Source organism: Cherax quadricarinatus, chromosome 93 (assembly GCF_038502225.1).
Source record: "Cherax quadricarinatus isolate ZL_2023a chromosome 93, ASM3850222v1, whole genome shotgun sequence".
NCBI classification, from domain to species: domain Eukaryota; kingdom Metazoa; phylum Arthropoda; class Malacostraca; order Decapoda; family Parastacidae; genus Cherax; species Cherax quadricarinatus.
In genome coordinates this window covers 7,550,688-7,569,429 of record NC_091384.1, presented here as the reverse complement: position 1 = coordinate 7,569,429, position 18,742 = coordinate 7,550,688, and the positions used below count along the sequence as shown (strand labels likewise).

The following is an 18,742-nucleotide window of genomic DNA, read 5'->3' as shown; positions in this document are numbered from 1 at the left end:
CTGTGACTACAAATATTTACAAATATTGGCAGTTTGGAGGGATATGTTGTGTATCTTTATACGTATATGCTTCTAAACTGTTGTATTCTGAGCACCTCTGCAAAAGCAGTGATAATGTGTGAGTGTGGTGAAAGTGTTGAATGATGATGAAAGTATTTTCTTTTTGGGGATTTTCTTTCTTTTTTGGGTCACCCTGCCTCGGTGGGAGACGGCCGACTTGTTGAAAAAAAAAAAAAAAAAAAAAAAAAACTTAAGACAAATCCCACACCAGCGTGGCTGTGTCATACTCTAGCTCAAATCCCTTCAAAGCCAACATCATGACTCAGGGACTCATAACATGATTGCAAAGAAGTCTGTTCCATGATTTGTTGCAACTGTGTCATTACGATTTCCTTAGTCATAATTTTTCCAATAAATGGTCCACACAGGATTGTCCCTACTGATATATAACTCAATATTTGTCTTTAGCAATGAGCTTAAAGTGAACGATATTCTTACTTTTGGAATACCGTCCAGTTCACCCATCAAGAAGTCAATAAGCTGGCGCGTCAACCCCTCGTCACTTGCTGCTGCAACAACATCAATAGCCAACTGTATACTCTCTGAGTCTTCAGCACCAGAGCCTTGTGATGCTCTCATCAAATGCTTCACTGCCTGCAACAAATTATATGCTTCATTTTTATTATTAGTCTAAAACAAAGCAACATATGTACAACAACTTGTTACAAGTTGATATACATTTTCCTAACTCCTTCTCCTGTATAAATTACTAAATGTAAAAAGAAGAAAACCTTGGGTTTCTTCTTTTCTGAGTCACCATCTCAGTGGCAGATGGCCAACATGGTAAAAATAAAAATCCCCTGTAGATTTTAATTTCAATTTCTCTGCATTTAATTCAAAGGTAATGTTTAGAATCACATCTCTAAGATAACTCTAAATTATTGCATTTTTCATTCTAATCAATCCTTATTTTATGTCTTCACTGTGTACTTATATACACCCATAGAAAAATCTCTATTTGATAGTAGTTAAATACTGAGTTTTCTGCTCAATAACCCATATGAAGACAGAAACCCTGCTGAAAAGGACATCAGTAGAGGGCTGCTGTCTATCACCCTACTAATACAGGATGGTAGTACCTCCCTAGGTGGTTACTGTGTACCATCCTACTAACACAGGATGGTAGTACCTCCCTGGGTGGTTGCTGCCTACCATCCTAACACAGGAGGGTAGTACTTCCCTGGGAGGTTGCTGTCTACCATCCTACTAACACAGGATGGTAGTACCTCCCTGGGTGGTTGCTGCCTACCATCCTAACACAAGAGGGTAGTACCTCCCTGGGTGGTTGCTGTCTACCATCCTAACACAGGAGGGTAGTACCTCCCTGGGTGGTTGCTGTCTACCATCCTACTAACACAGGAGGGTAGTACCTCCCTGGGTGGTTGCTGTCTACCAACCTGCTAACACACTGTGAGTGTGTGATTAATGTGGGAGTTCTAAGGTGGTATTTCAATAAGAAGGGGATATAAAGTGATAGTAACATATTACAGCACTTACTTTAGGATAAATTCCAGCTAAATAATAGAATTTCCCTGAGAGGAAGTGATTTCTCTCATTTTCAAAGTGGAGTGCAACACTCTTATAATCTTCAGGTGTGGCATCTGAGCCAAGAATGTCAGCGTACAGTTCCATCTTGCCATGAGTGCGAGCCAACTGAAATGCTTCGTCGGTACACTTGGAGAGAACTAAAAACTGAATTGCTGAGTTGTAGTCATTTAACTTCTGGAAGAATCTGCAAGTTACAAGACAAAAAATGTAATTATACTCAAATTAAATCTGCATCTATTTTGAAACTGCCATCAATGGGTGTCCAGCAGTGTCTTAATACAAGATCAGCCTAGTTCAATAGGCCAAGAAAGATTAAAAAGGCACAGTACTGTGAGTGGAACAATACACAAATAACCCGCACATAGGGGAATGACACTTATGATGACTTGTTAATTATCCAAGTCAGACCAAAACATTGTCATAAGTTTTATTGTGCTATGTGCAGGTTGTGTATATTAAGAGGATAAAGTCCAACAAGTGCCAGCATTAACTTGTAACACCTGCTAGCTCTCCAAAAAGTTTTATGTTTCAACTTACAGAATAAGCACTACAGTACTACATTACTGTATTTTTAATACACACAATGAAATATTTAAAATGAATACTATTTTTTAAAAGGGTTATGGAATTCCAAACTTCAGAAATCTTCTGCAAATACAGTAATCTTACTTAGCAACCATTTTTGCTCCTTCAACACTCTTGGTCTCTCTAACAATTCTAACAGCTTCTTCCGGGGAGTGTAAATGATGTAAGAGGAGACGTATCACAGACTCATAGTCTCTTGCTGACTCATAGTAAGTTGCTGCCTCCCGGTACTGACCCTCTGCTTCCTTAGCTTTAGCATACTGAAAAAAAAGTAAGCAAGAATCTTAAACATGTTTCAGTATGTATTGTAAATAACAAAAAGTCACAATACCGTGACTGGAACGATACACAAATAACCCGCACATAAAAGAGAGAAGCTTACGACGATGTTTCGGTGTGACTTTGTCAATGGTCCAAGTCGGACCGAAACGTCGTAAGCTTCTCTCTTTTATGTGCGGGTTATTTGTGTATGTATTGTAAACTATAATTTTTTAACACATCAATTGCTAACCACCAAAGAAATGTGTTCACTAACTCAGCTTTTATCTACAAGTTTATAGCCACATAATTTACAAAACAGTTCTATAACCCCAAACAGTTGTCAACTAGTAAGTGTATCTCATGACTTTATTCAAAAAGAACTAAGCAGGTTAAACCCAACTAAGAGCACTGGCCCGGATAACTTCCCGTCTTAAGTTCCTAAAAGATGGGGCTTCTGAACTGTCAATCCCTATTGCTCACATAATAAATCTGTCAATCACCACTAATACCGTACCGGGGGGGTTCAAGGAGGCCAGAGTTACTCCTATCTTCAAGAAAAATAGTAGGTCTGATGTAAGCAACTATAGGCCTGTTAGTATACTCAGTATAATATCCAAAATTCTAGAGAGAGCGGTGTACTGTCAAGTAGTTAAGTACCTTAATGACAACAACATTCTCCATAGCTACCAATCGGGCTTTAGAAGATCTTACTCAACCGACACCTCCCTAATTAATCTGATGGATTACCTGAGAACTGAAATGTCAATGGGGAACCTCATAGGTATGGTGACCTTACACTTGCAAAAGACCTTCGATACTGTCAACCACAATATATTATGTAAGAAACTTCAAGCTATCGGTATAGGTTCTGTAGACCGGTTTAAGTCCTACCTTAGCAACAGGAGACAAATTGTCAAAATAAACAAAATGGAATCAGAACCCCTGCCGATAGCATGTGGAGTTCCCCAAGGTAGTATTCTGGGTCCCTTATTATTCTTATGCTATGTCAATGACATGCCTATAAGTGTCAAGTGCAAACTCCTACTGTATGCAGATGACAGTGCTCTGTTAGTGTCAGGTAAAGACCCACAAGATAAAGCTAATGTATTAACACTGGAACTGGAGTCCTGCAGCAAATGGTTAGTAAACAACAAACTATCATTACACCTCGGGAAAACTGAAGTCATTTTCTTTGGCATGAACCATAAACTGAGAAGGGTAAATAATTTTAATGTCCAGTGTAATGGGGAGCCCATCAATTTGGTTTCATCAGTAAAATATCTGGGAATCCCCTTTGACCCATGCATGTCAGGAGAATTGATAGGGAACAGTGTAGTAAAGAAAGCGAATGCCAGACTGAAGTTCCTCTATAGACAAGCAGTGTCTACCTACTGAGGCTCGCAGGACCCTATGTCTAGCCCTTATACAGTGTCATATGGATTACGCTTGCTCTTCATGGTACTCTGCCTTGACAAAAAACTGAAAGATAAACTGCAAATCACCCAGAACAAAATTGTAAGATTCATCCTGGGGCTGGGTCCAAGAGAGCATGTAGGCCAGAATGAATTACAGCAGTTGGATATGCTGAATGTTGAAGACAGAGTAAAATAACTGAAGCTAAATCGTGTTTATAAAATTGCTCACAAACAGTGTCCAGAATATCCTGCTGTCAATTTTGTCAAGGTTGGGAGCCAAAGCAATCATAGTACCAGGGGGAGAGAGAACAACTTTGTAGTACCCACACTCAGTGGCCAGGCTTCAAATGCCTTTTATTGTACACCAATAAAGGAATGGAACAGACTGCCTGCACATGTCAAAGCCAGTCATAGCATGAACCAGTTAACACACGTTTAATTTTACCTTACTCCTAGTAATGACCCTCGTATTGTAGATAGTCTTAATGATCCCTCGTGTAGTAGATAGTATTTTTAGTATAATAATAAGATGTTATCTTCATTATAGAATAATAATAAGATATTATAACCTTTATATTATAATAATAAGGTAAAAGGACCCCAATGGAAATAAGTCACTCTGTCTGACTTTTTTGGGTTATCCCAGGTTCTCTACACATATGCTGCTATGTATGATAATCTATGTAACTGTATTTGTGTATATCTGAATAAACTTGCTTACTTACTTACTTACTAACATCTTGCTTGTTAAACATATTACTCACCCAGAAAATATATTATATGAGGTAACACTGTGACCAAGAATGTGCTGCATAAACATACACAGTATGGTAGTAGGTTGGTAGACAGCAACCACCCAGGGAAGTACTACCGTCCTGCCAGATGACTGTGAAACAAAAACCTGTAACTGTTTTGCATGATGGTAGGATTGCTGGTTTCTTTTTCTGTCTCATAAACACGCTAAGATAACAGGGATATCTTGCTACTCCTACTTACACTTTGGTCACACTTCACAGACACGCACATGCATATATATATATACATACATCTAGGTTTTTCTCCTTTTTCTAAATAGCTCTTGTTCTTTTTTATTTCTTCTATTGTCCATGGGGAAGTGGAAAAGAATCTTTCCTCCGTAAGCCATGCGTGTCGTATGAGGCGACTAAAATGCCGGGAGCAATGGGCTAGTAACCCCTTCTCCTGTATACAATTACTAAAAAAGAGAAGAAGAAAAACTTTATAAAACTGGGTTGCTTAAATGTGCGTGGATGTAGTGCGGATGACAAGAAACAGATGATTGCTGATGTTATGAATGAAAAGAAGTTGGATGTCCTGGCCCTAAGCGAAACAAAGCTGAAGGGGGTAGGAGAGTTTTCAGTGGGGGGAAATAAATGGGATTAAATCTGGAGTATCTGAGAGAGTTAGAGCAAAGGAAGGGGTAGCAGTAATGTTAAATGATCAGTTATGGAAGGAGAAAAGAGAATATGAATGTGTAAATTCAAGAATTATGTGGATTAAAGTAAAGGTTGGATGCGAGAAGTGGGTCATAATAAGCGTGTATGCACCTGGAGAAGAGAGGAATGCAGAGGAGAGAGAGAGATTTTGGGAGATGTTAAGTGAATGTATAGGAGCCTTTGAACCAAGTGAGAGAGTAATTGTGGTAGGGGACTTGAATGCTAAAGTAGGAGAAACTTTTAGAGAGGGTGTGGTAGGTAAGTTTGGGGTGCCAGGTGTAAATGATAATGGGAGCCCTTTGATTGAACTTTGTATAGAAAGGGGTTTAGTTATAGGTAATACATATTTTAAGAAAAAGAGGATAAATAAGTATACACGATATGATGTAGGGCGAAATGACAGTAGTTTGTTGGATTATGTATTGGTAGATAAAAGACTGTTGAGTAGACTTCAGGATGTACATGTTTATAGAGGGGCCACAGATATATCAGATCACTTTCTAGTTGTAGCTACACTGAGAGTAAAAGGTAGATGGGATACAAGGAGAATAGAAGCATCAGGGAAGAGAGAGGTGAAGGTTTATAAACTAAAAGAGGAGGCAGTTAGGGTAAGATATAAACAGCTATTGGAGGATAGATGGGCTAATGAGAGCATAGGCAATGGGGTCGAAGAGGTATGGGGTAGGTTTAAAAATGTAGTGTTAGAGTGTTCAGCAGAAGTTTGTGGTTACAGGAAAGTGGGTGCAGGAGGGAAGAGGAGCGATTGGTGGAATGATGATGTAAAGAGAGTAGTAAGGGAGAAAAAGTTAGCATATGAGAAGTTTTTACAAAGTAGAAGTGATGCAAGGAGGGAAGAGTATATGGAGAAAAAGAGAGAAGTTAAGAGAGTGGTGAAGCAATGTAAAAAGAGAGCAAATGAGAGAGTGGGTGAGATGTTATCAACAAATTTTGTTGAAAATAAGAAAAAGTTTTGGAGTGAGATTAACAAGTTAAGAAAGCCTAGAGAACAAATGGATTTGTCAGTTAAAAATAGGAGAGGAGAGTTATTAAATGGAGAGTTAGAGGTATTGGGAAGATGGAAGGAATATTTTGAGGAATTGTTAAATGTTGATGAAGATAGGGAAGCTGTGATTTCGTGTATAGGGCAAGGAGGAATAACATCTTGTAGGAGTGAGGAAGAGCCAGTTGTGAGTGTGGGGGAAGTTCGTGAGGCAGTAGGTAAAATGAAAGGGGGTAAGGCAGCCGGGATTGATGGGATAAAGATAGAAATGTTAAAAGCAGGTGGGGATATAGTTTTGGAGTGGTTGGTGCAATTATTTAATAAATGTATGGAAGAGGGTAAGGTACCTAGGGATTGGCAGAGAGCATGCATAGTTCCTTTGTATAAAGGCAAAGGGGATAAAAGAGAGTGCAAAAATTATAGGGGGATAAGTCTGTTGAGTGTACCTGGTAAAGTGTATGGTAGAGTTATAATTGAAAGAATTAAGAGTAAGACGGAGAATAGGATAGCAGATGAACAAGGAGGCTTTAGGAAAGGTAGGGGGTGTGTGGACCAGGTGTTTACAGTGAAACATATAAGTGAACAGTATTTAGATAAGGCTAAAGAGGTCTTTGTGGCATTTATGGATTTGGAAAAGGCGTATGACAGGGTGGATAGGGGGGCAATGTGGCAGATGTTGCAAGTGTATGGTGTAGGAGGTAGGTTACTGAAAGCAGTGAAGAGTTTTTACGAGGATAGTGAGGCTCAAGTTAGAGTATGTAGGAAAGAGGGAAATTTTTTCCCAGTAAAAGTAGGCCTTAGACAAGGATGTGTGATGTCACCGTGGTTGTTTAATATATTTATAGATGGGGTTGTAAGAGAAGTAAATGCGAGGGTCTTGGCAAGAGGCGTGGAGTTAAAAGATAAAGAAAGCTGGCGCTTTCGACCGGGTGTGGCACCAGGGCCTCTTAGCAAAACTTCAAGCACTGGGAATTGCAGGCTCTACGCTATGTCTCCTCAGTGATTACCTTCATGGTAGATCTCTAAGTGTAGTCCTCAATGGAACGGAATCAGCAAGGCATCCTATTGGGGCAAGCGTTCCACAAGGAAGTGTGCTGGGTCCACTGTTATGGAATGTCTACTTCAACGACCTTCTTCATCTCATCCCAGAATCACATGCATATGCAGACGACTGTACACTGACATTCACTTATCCAAGAGAAGAAATGCCAGCTGCTCTAAGCTACATCAATCACCAGCTGAGAGCTATATCAGCTTGGGGAAATAGATGGCAAGTAACATTTGCACCTGAAAAAACGCAAATGATGTTCGTCTCTAGGCACCATGATGGTAATGCTGGCGCAGTAGTAAGGATGAATGGGACGATGTTGGCACCTGGAGAAGAAGTTGATATCCTTGGGGTGAAATTTGACTCCAAACTAACCATGAAGAACCATGTTGTAAATCTTGCAAACAAGGCAGCCAGGAAGCTTACAGCACTTCGCCGTATCTCGCATCTGCTTGACAGTAGGGGTTGCAAGATCCTGTACGAGGCACAAGTACGCTCACACCTTGAGTATGCTCCACTTTCTTGGTTTGCCTGCCCCCCCTCTCATCTGCGACTGCTTGACAGAGTAGAGAACAGAGCAAGACGTCTCATCTCTCGCCTGGACCCATCCTGGATAGATCTGTCATTTCAGCAGAGCCTTCAACATAGGAGGGATGTGGGTGGCCTTACTGTTATGTACAAGGCCAATATTGTCAAAATACCACACTTGGATCCACTTCGAGGACAGCGTGAAACAAGCTTTTATGCCACAAGACGGGCAGAAAGCAGCAACTTCACTCTGGCTGTACCCTTCTCCAGAACATCACTCCATCTGAGATCATACATACCCAGGATGACTCGAGTATGGAACACATTCGTACAGCATAATGATGTCAACGAGATAACGTCAGTTGATCAAATGAAAATGCTGGCCCACAGATGGCTCCAACTTCATCCTGTTCCCTACTTGTATGTCTCATAACAAAAATGCTTTCAAATGAGCTGATGTAGGTAACAGCTCTTAGCTTGCCAATAAAGTTAGGAATCCTTAACCTGTAAATAGCTGTCAATAAAGCTAGGGATCCTTAACCTTGTCAAACCCTGTGTAAAAAAAAAAAAAAAAAAAAAAGTGGGAGTTGTCACAGCTGCTCTTTGCTGATGACACTGTGCTCTTGGGAGATTCTGAAGAGAAGTTGCAGAGATTGGTGGATGAATTTGGTAGGGTGTGCAAAAGAAGAAAATTAAAGGTGAATACAGGAAAGAGTAAGGTTATGAGGATAACAAAAAGATTAGGTGATGAAAGATTGAATATCAGATTGGAGGGAGAGAGTATGGAGGAGGTGAACGTATTCAGATATTTGGGAGTGGACGTGTCAGCGGATGGGTCTATGAAAGATGAGGTGAATCATAGAATTGATGAGGGAAAAAGAGTGAGTGGTGCACTTAGGAGTCTGTGGAGACAAAGAACTTTGTCCTTGGAGGCAAAGAGGGGAATGTATGAGAGTATAGTTTTTACCAACGCTCTTATATGGGTGTGAAGCGTGGGTGATGAATGTTGCAGCGAGGAGAAGGCTGGAGGCAGTGGAGATGTCATGTCTGAGGGCAATGTGTGGTGTGAATATAATGCAGAGAATTCGTAGTTTGGAAGTTAGGAGGAGGTGCGGGATTACCAAAACTGTTGTCCAGAGGGCTGAGGAAGGGTTGTTGAGGTGGTTCGGACATGTAGAGAGAATGGAGCGAAACAGAATGACTTCAAGAGTGTATCAGTCTGTAGTGGAAGGAAGGCGGGGTAGGGGTCGGCCTAGGAAGGGTTGGAGGGAGGGGGTAAAGGAGGTTTTGTGTGCGAGGGGCTTGGACTTCCAGCAGGCATGCGTGAGCGTGTTTGATAGGAGTGAATGGAGACAAATGGTTTTTAATACTTGACGTGCTGTTGGAGTGTGAGCAAAGTAACATTTATGAAGGGATTCAGGGAAACCGGCAGGCCGGACTTGAGTCCTGGAGATGGGAAGTACAGTGCCTGCACTCTGAAGGAGGGGTGTTAATGTTGCAGTTTAAAAACTGTAGTGTAAAGCATCCTTCTGGCAAGACAGTGATGGAGTGAATGATGGTGAAAGTTTTTCTTTTTCGGGCCACCCTGCCTTGGTGGGAATCGGCCGGTGTGATAATAAAAAATAAAAATAATAAAATACTTAAATACCTCTTTCAACAAATCTTCAGAAATCATCTATCTATTAATGTGTCATTGAAAAATTATAGATAAAAATATCATTATTTTATTCATGCTGAAAGACTATAACCATAAGGGTCATAAAATGCCTGAGGAATGATAGTACTGTATAATCAGGTTAGAACCAATGAAGAGCAGAGTGACCCATTTCCTTGGATCAAGAGCCCTTCACTAACATCAAGGGCTTCCCCTTGAAGGGATGAAAACAATGTGCAGAATGTGTACTCACCTGGAGATGCATCTTGGGAGAATTAATATTGACCAGGAGCTGTCCCACCTTATTCCAATTTTTAAGACGAATGTACAGTGCTGCAGCTTTTTCATTGAAATTACCACTCTCGTAGAGCACGGCAGCCTCCGAATATTGCTGTCAAGTGTCAAGTGCATGGTGGTTAGTCTTCGAAATAACTATGAGAAATATTCACCATATAAACTACCAAGAAACACAAACAACTACACATGGTCCAAATGACATTGTCAGTGACATGATTGACAAGACATGACTGAAATGATGTCAGTGACAAGACATGACTAAAGTGAAGTTGTCACTGGCAAGACATAATATAAAAATCACAACAATTTATACAGTGTATAGTTGGCAGTGTTAAGCCTTGCCACCATATCCTCATATCTCACCTTTTTACTCTCTAATATCTCTGCACATTCCCTCTTAAGCATACGGTTGTTCATCTCTGCTGCAATGTTGACGCCTCGCCTGATGTCGCCACAGCGTATTGCCGTGCGAGCAATACCAGCTTTACATGCTGCATTATGTTCCTCGGAGCCACCAGTATTGACCACTCCTCGCTCATAGTGGGTTAGGGACCCTGGGTAGTCACCTCTGTTGTATAGTTCACACACTAATAATCTTAGGATTTTGTTATGTCATAATCACTGATAAAAAAAATAGGAAAAGCCCACAAAAATAAAAAAAAAAGAACTGTAAAACATGGAGTAGAAAGAATATGTTTACTTTTGGTATAACCAAGAGATTTCTCCAACTGAATATTCTCTCTGATTGACACAAATAATCACATCATTTCTACTCTGATTTTCTGGCCATGTGAGATTTACCTCTTTATATAATCTACATGCACATATTTTTTTAACACAACGGTCATCTCACACTGAGATAAGTGACCCAAAAGAGAAGAATCACTTTAGCCATAATTTATAAAGTTTTTCTTCTTTTTACATTTAGTAATTTATAAAAAAGGTATTACTAGCCCCTTGTTCCAGGCATTATAATCGCCTCTCACTGTATACACAAACACATATTCATACACAGTGGACCCTCTCTTTTCGCCAATCTCCGTTATTGCCGATTTCCGTTTTTGCCAACTTTTTACATCAAAATATTGGTTCTGTTTTCGTCGATATCCTCCATTATCGTCGATGGTACGGAACCTGTCCAGTACCCAGAGTGCACACAAAGCCGCCTCTCACATGCATTCTCAGGCAGTGTCGTGTTGTTTCTCGGTGAGAGAACATCCTGCGAGGTCATACGAAACATTCTGTAATAATCCATTGTTTTGGCACTTGTTTATTGTGTATGAGTGCTAAATAAGCCATCATGAGCCCAAAGAAAGCTTCTAGTGCCGGCCCTTTGGTAAAGAATGTAGGAAACACGGCAGAATTCAAGAAGTTTGTAGAAAAATACGAAAGTGGTGGTGGTAGAGGGTGGTAGTGATGGTGGTAGAGGGTGGTAGTGATGGTGGTAGAGGGTGATAGTGATGGTGGTAGAGGGTGGTAGTGATGGTGGTAGAGTGTGGTAGTGGTTGTGATGGTGGTAGAGGGTGGTAGTGGTTGTGATGGTGGTAGAGGGTAGTAGTGATGGTGGTAAAGGGTGGTAGTGATGGTGGTAGAGGGTGGTAGTGATGGTGGTAGAGGGTGGTAGTGATGGTGGTAGAAGGTGGTAGTGATGGTGGTAGTGGTTGTGGTAGTGGTTGTGATGGTGGTTGTGATGGTGGTTGTGATGGTGGTTGTGATGGTGGTTGTGATGGTGGTAGAGGGTGGTAGTGATGGTCATAGAGGGTGGTAGTGATGGTGGTAGAGGATGAAAGTAATAGAGATCTGTGCAATGTGGAGCAGGTTAGGTTAGGTTAGGTAAGGTTCGTCAGGAAACAGGACAAATGTTTCCTGACGCGGGTCTTATTCAGATGATGACCCGCCTTTGGAGGTTTTGGTCATCTGACCGAGGCCTTCCGCTGGCTTACCGGTCCACCCCTTTAAAAATTATGGTCATTTATAACCAGTCTTAATTAATGTGGAGCAGGATGGAAAGATTTGTGGCATAAAAAACAAAGAAAGGAAGTGACCCTGGATAAGGACTTGGTACCTAGAGTCCTTATGGAGGGGGATTTCCCCTTCCAAAGAATATCATCTCTTCCCTCTCCCCTCCTCCCTGTCTTCCATCCACCAACAACAGCCTTCAATAAAAGTAAGTGTCATGTTGAATGTTCATTCTTTTGTGCATGTAAATCTATCTTTAAGGTAAAAAAAAAAGTTTTTATTAATACTTCTGGGTGTCTGAAACGGATTAATTGGATTTACATTATTTCTTATGGGGGAAATGGTTTCAGTGTTTTGCCGATTTCCGTTTTTGTCCATCTCTCTGAAACAGGTTAAACACGAAAACTGAGGGTCCACTGTATATCTATACAGCTCTTGATCACTGCCTGATAATGGCTTAAAACATACAAGCAATAAGAAAACAATCACAATACCATGGCTGGAACAATTTACAAAATAATCTGCACTCAGAAGAGGAGAGTTGTGACATCCAAGTGATCTTCAATGGCAAGAAAAAAAAAAAATACCCAATGACAATAGTTTTGGAGTGGTTGGTACTTTTATTTAATAAATGTATAGAAGAGGTACCCAGGGATTGGCAGAAAGCATGCATAGTTCCTTTGTATAAAGGCAAAGGGGACAAAAGAAATGCAAAAATTATAGGGAAATAAGTCTGTTGAGTATACCTGGTAAAGTATATGGTAATGCCAAGGCATAATAGAGGCTCTCTTTGCATTGCAACTCACTATTGTATATACACAATCTCAATGTACTGTTTGCAAAGACATTAAATAAATAAATAAATAAAATAAATAAATAAATAAATAAGAGTTATTACTGAAAGAATTAAGAGTACGACAGAGTGTAGAATAGCAGATGAACAAAGAGCCTTTAGGAAGGGTAGGGGTGTGTGGACCAAGTGTTTACAGTGAAACATATAGGTGAACAGGATTTTGGTTTTTGTGGCATATATGGATTTGGAAAAGGCATATGACAGGGTGGATTGGGGATCAATGTGGCAGATGTTGTGAATGTATGGAATAGAAGGCAGCTTACTGAAAGCAGTGAAGAGTTTTTATGAGGATAGTGAGGTTCAAGTTAGAGTATGTACCTGGAGATTATGTAGGAGTACGTATGTAGAAGAGAGGGAGATTATTTCCAAGTAAAAGTAGGCTGTCGACAAGGATGTGTGATGTCACTATGGTTGTTCAATATATTTATAGTTGGGGTTGTAAGAGAAGTAAATGCTGGGATGTTGGCAAGAGGTGTGAGGTTAAAAGATAAAGAATCTAACACAAAGTGGGAGTTGTCACAGTTGCTCTTTGCTGATGACACTGTACTTTTGGGAGATTCTGAAGAGAAGTTGCAGAGGTTGGTGGATGAGTTTGGTATGGTACGTAAAAGAAAAAAATTCAAAGTGAATATAAGAAAGAGTAAGGTGATGAGTATAGCAAAAAAATTAGGTGACGAAAGATTGGATATCAGATTGGAGGGAGAGAGTAGGGGGGAGGTGAATGTATTCAGATATTTAGGAGTGGACATATCAACAGATGGGTCATTGACAGATGGGGTGAATCATAGTACTGATGAGGGGAAAAAGGTGAGTGGTGCACTGAGGAGTCTGTGGAGACAAAGAATTTTGTCCATGGAAGCAAAGAGGGGAATGTATGAGAGTATAGTTATACCAATGCTCTTATATGAGTGTGAAACATCAGTGGTGAATGTTGCAACAAGAAGAAGGGTAGAGGCAGTGGGGATGTCATGTGAAATGTATGCACCAAAATCTTGTGTATAGTTTTTTTTTTTGCATTGGAAATGTATAGTTTTTTTGCGGGCACTGTATTACAGTACTTCACTAACTGTTGTTTACTGTTTTTTATATTCAATTCTCATTTGCTTTTTTAAATTTAAAACCATAAATAATAAAAATGAAAGGATTTATAGTCCCATAAATTTTAAAAATAAATGTAAACAATGTCAAACACCGCTCTCTCCTCTATATCGTCCACGTGCTATCTCTACACTGCCTCATAATGCCACACAGCTGGGTTTAGCCCTGGCTCTTTCACCTATAACTCAAGACCTTCCTCTCACCGACTATTCTTCATCTGTCCACACTTCCCCACTCACCCACTTGTGGGTCTTACCTGAGAGTATTTTCGTTCGTTCATGTCAAACACCTGTGTATATCATACACTCAACAACCACACACATGCTGTGTATATCACACACTCAACAACCACATACATGTTTTGTATATCACACGCTCAACAACCACACACATATGTTGTGTATATCACACAATCAACAACGACGCACATGCTGTGTATATCACACACTCAACAATCACGCACATTCTGTATATATCATACACTCGACACTATAAACTCACCTGAAATATATTACAATATTAAGAAAGAATAATCAATATGACTAGTAGTGAAGTGGTAACTAACGTACGTGAACTCCAGCTGTTGAGCATATTCCCTTGATATATAAGGTATCTGGTCAGGTGCCAGCTTCTTGGCGAGGTGAAGTGCTTGATCCCAGTGTAGTAAGTCTCGTCGCATCTCCAGAGCAGCGACGGGCATGCTGGATCGCAGGTATAAATCCTGATGGTTCACAAAATATGGTTATTCTCATACTGCTAGTATGAGGGTTAATATACTGGATTTATTACACTAAAAAAAACAAATATTTCTTTTTTACACCCCTTAATTTCATTGAGTGGTAAACATGGAAAAAAGTCATGAACAGCTTGGGGAATGACAGGAATTCATGTCTGATCCAAGGAAAGGAAGGATTAGTCCAGTTTCTTGACTTATCACCAATATCAAGACACCTTCATCAACGAGTGATTTCTTTAAAGCCTACATTAAAAAAAACAGTGTTACAAAGATTGTCTAACAAACTTTCTCAATAGAAATTACTATAATTTTTTTAATAAAGTGGCTGTATCCCACCAAGACAGAGTGACCTAAAAAGAAAACCAGAAGTCTTTCTTTTTTATAATTAGTAATTTATACAGGAGAAGGGGTTACTAGCCCACTGCTCCTGGCATTTTAGTTGCCTCTTACGACATGCATGGCTTACAAAGGAAGAATTCTTTTCCACTTCCCCATGGAGATAAGATAAAATAAAGAAGAACAAGAACTATTAAGAAAATAAGAGAAAACCCAGATGGGTGTGGAAATATGTATGTGTATATGCATGTCTAGTGTGATGTAAATATAAGTAGAAATAGCAAGACATAGTTGATATCCTGCATGTTTATGAGACAGAAAAAAAGACACCAACAATCCTACCATCATGTAAAACAATTACAGGTTCCTGTTTCACACTCAGTAGGATGGTAGTACCTCCCTGAGTGGCTGCTGTCTATGAGCCTACCACCGCAGGACGGTAGTATCTCCCTGGGTAGTTGCTGTCTACCAACCTACTACCACAGGATGGTAGTACCTCCCTGGGTAGTAACTGTCTACTAACCTACTACCACAGACAGTAGTACCTCCCTGGGTGGCTGCTATCTACCAACCAACTACCTAGGTATTATATTTGTATTAAGTACTAAACCTGTGTGAATCATTAAGCTCTCGGAGAGTTTGAAGGTTCAATCCTCCACTGGTAAGTGTGAGAACCCAGTACAGTGGACCCCCGGTTAACGATATTTTTTCACTCCGTAAGTATGTTCAGGTGCCAGTACTGACCGAATTTATTCCCATAAGGAATATTGTGAAGTAGATTAGTCCATTTCAGACCCCCAAACATACACGTACAAACGCACTTACATAAATACACTTACATAATTGGTCGCATTCGGAGGTAATCGTTATGCGGGGGTCCACTGTATTACAAAAATTACATTAGACAGTAACAACACCCACTGCTAGAGAGCCCAGAATTACAAAGACTACATGAAAAAGTTCTGGAATATGTATGACAATGAAATCAAACAATTCCAAAAATGGACATAAGATGAAACAATAAGTATTGATTAAAGAGAAAGATACTGGAGAATCACAAAATAATATACAGCACAAAAGTGAATTTAGAAGACACGATTGAAAATCATGGAACGGATGGGGTTTAAACCCTTGGCAAGTGAGTTTTAGAACTCACTCACCATGTATACAAACCTCACACGTTCCCTCATTTGTCTGCAATCGTGTTATTACTTTTTTGTAAGTCTTGGGTTAAAATACCAGTTCTGAAAGTAGGAATTACAGTGCATGTACTCTAAAAAATTGGTGGAGATGTAGTTGAGAAGATTATCTGAACTGAAAAATGTTAAAGTGACACTGACAAGATGTGGAACAAGACACTTATGTACAGTTCAGGTCATTTATCAGAGTGAATGTTTTCCTACGAGTGTATTCTTCAGTGCTAAGATTGGAGAACACACTCAAGAAGAGACATCACTTTTTTCTTCCTTTTTATTTTTGGAAGGTTATAAATGACCATAATTTTTAAAGGGGTGGACCGGTAAGCCAGCGGAAGGCCTCGGTCAGATGACCAAAAGCTCCAAAGGCGGGTCATCATCTGACTAAGACCCGCGTCAGGAAACATTTGTCCTGTTTCCTGACGAACCTTACCTAACCTAACCACTCAAGAAGACACTGAAGAAGAAAATGAAAAAGACACTAAAAAAGACAATGAAGAAAACACAGGTGGTAAAACATTTCCTCTAATAAATGTCCTGAACTGACAGTGTCTTGTTCCACTTCATTTGAATTGTTATATCTGCACACTTCTGGCAAGACAGCTAATAACTGAATGATAGCGACGGTTGCCTTCGCTGTCCCACACTACCTTGGTGGGACACAGCTGGTGGTTACAAAAAAGAATTGTAGGTCTGCTGATAATGACAAGGTTGATAAGACATGCAACCATAACAAGTGCAAGTCTATTGACAATGTTGATAAGTAAGACACATGTGCAACAGTTAGGGTATATTTATTCTGTAATGTTTTATCTACACAGTAGGTTTCTTCAGTTAAATACAGAGAAGTTTGCGGTAATAGTAGAGTTGTGAAGATGACATAATCAGTCCATCACCCTTGAAGATGCCGTTTTGATGTGTCAGTCCCTCAGCCTGGAGAAGAGTTTTGCTCCATAGTCTGGAACACTCTTCCAGAGTTTTGCTCCATAGTCCTGAACACTGTTCCAGAGTTTTGCTCCATAGTCTGAAACACTCTTCCAGAGTTTTGCTCCATAATCTGGAACACTGTTCCAGAGTTTTGCTCCATAGTCCAGAACACTGTTCCAGAGTTTTGCTCCATAGTCCAGAACACTGTTCCAGAGTTTTGCTCCATAGTCTGGAACATTGTTCCAGAACAAAACTACGTCTTCATGGGTGATGACTGATTACATTGTCTTCACATCTCTACTACTGCTGACTCTTCTGTACTCGACTGAAGAAGCCTACTGTGTAGACGAAACACTGGGAGATGGCCGACTTGTTGAAAAAAAAATAAAAAAAAAACTGTTGTATATGTGTCTTACTTATCAACATGTTGGTATTGCATACCATTTTCAAATTCAATTGATAATGAGAAGTTTGATAAGACATGCTACCATAATTACTGCCAGTGAAACTCTCTACTTTACTTGACACTGTTATATGATCCTGGTGGGTTTAGTGCTTAGTTTGGATTATGATTATAATAATAATAATCATAATAATACTTTACCTGAGCTAAATTAAAGTCATTGAGATACATTGCTAGGTGGCCACCGAGCAAGAGTGGGTCTTCCAGGTCTAACAAGTTCTGCAGCGACCAAACCATACCCACGTCTCCAAGCTGGCGGTAGACACGCATACCTGCGTGTCCGTCAACTTACGTCACTTAAAAATATAACCCCATATGACTTGTAAAATATACAAACCATAAAAAATTATCACGATTACATTCATTTATATTCATGGAAAACACTAAACTCATAGGGGTCATTGAGTACCATAAACAGAAATATCAATCTTAATCTCAAAATAATGAATCTTAACTAGTCATAAGTTGGCCTGTGATACTCCAATACTGAAACTATGTATAGTGCCAAAACAAAAGCATTCACATTGCTAAACTCACAAATAGTATTTAGTCACTTAGCCATAATACCAACTTATCTCATAATTTTGTAATATTTTAAACTTAAGATTTAATGTAAGTCTGCCCGAAATGCCTAGCCATGCTAGGTGTTCTAGTGGTACACTCTGTAATGCCTAGCCATGCTAGGTGTTCTAGTGGTACACTCTGTAATGCCTAGCCATGCTAGGTGTTCTAGTGGTACACTCTGTAATGCCTAGCCATGCTAGGTGTTCTAGTGGTACACTCTGTAATGCCTAGCCATGCTAGGTGTTCTAGTGGTACACTCTGTAATGCCTAGCCATGCTAGGCGTTCTAGTGGTACACTCTGTAATGCCTAGCCATGCTAGGTGTTCTAGTGGTACACTCTGTAATTATTATTTTACTACATGTAAACCCCACAATAACCAAATTCTGTAAACTCAGCATTGTAATACTTATAGAGAATAAAGTTTGAATTTGAATTTGAATTTGAATTTGAATCATCTTTCATCCGAGGAAGATTTTTCCTCATTAAGCAACGAATCACAGTAAACATAAAACTATGATTTTCTTACAATAACCTGTAGTAATACACTGTGCTCTTGGGAGATTCTGAAGAGAAGTTGCAGAGATTGGTGGATGAATTTGGTAGGGTGTGCAAAAGAAGAAAATTAAAGGTGAATACAGGAAAGAGTAAGGTTATGAGGATAACAAAAAGATTAGGTGATGAAAGATTGAATATCAGATTGGAGGGAGAGAGTATGGAGGAGGTGAACGTATTCAGATATTTGGGAGTGGACGTGTCAGC

At 39.8% G+C, this 18,742-nt stretch overlaps 1 protein-coding gene across 2 annotated transcripts in view; it reads right to left on the bottom strand.

Moving 5' to 3' along the window:
* Positions 1-18,742, bottom strand: part of Oseg6 (intraflagellar transport protein Oseg6) — a 119,943-nt gene that overhangs the window by 38,744 nt on the left and 62,457 nt on the right. For both annotated transcript variants that reach the window (XM_070104654.1, XM_070104653.1), the window contains exons 18-24: positions 17,560-17,690; positions 14,330-14,481; positions 10,214-10,418; positions 9,807-9,944; positions 2,278-2,453; positions 1,558-1,792; positions 499-654 (exon numbers count right to left, since the gene is read on the bottom strand). In XM_070104654.1, coding sequence (XP_069960755.1) covers positions 499-654; positions 1,558-1,792; positions 2,278-2,453; positions 9,807-9,944; positions 10,214-10,418; positions 14,330-14,481; positions 17,560-17,690 — 1,193 coding nt within the window. The remainder of the gene's footprint in view (positions 1-498; positions 655-1,557; positions 1,793-2,277; positions 2,454-9,806; positions 9,945-10,213; positions 10,419-14,329; positions 14,482-17,559; positions 17,691-18,742) is intronic.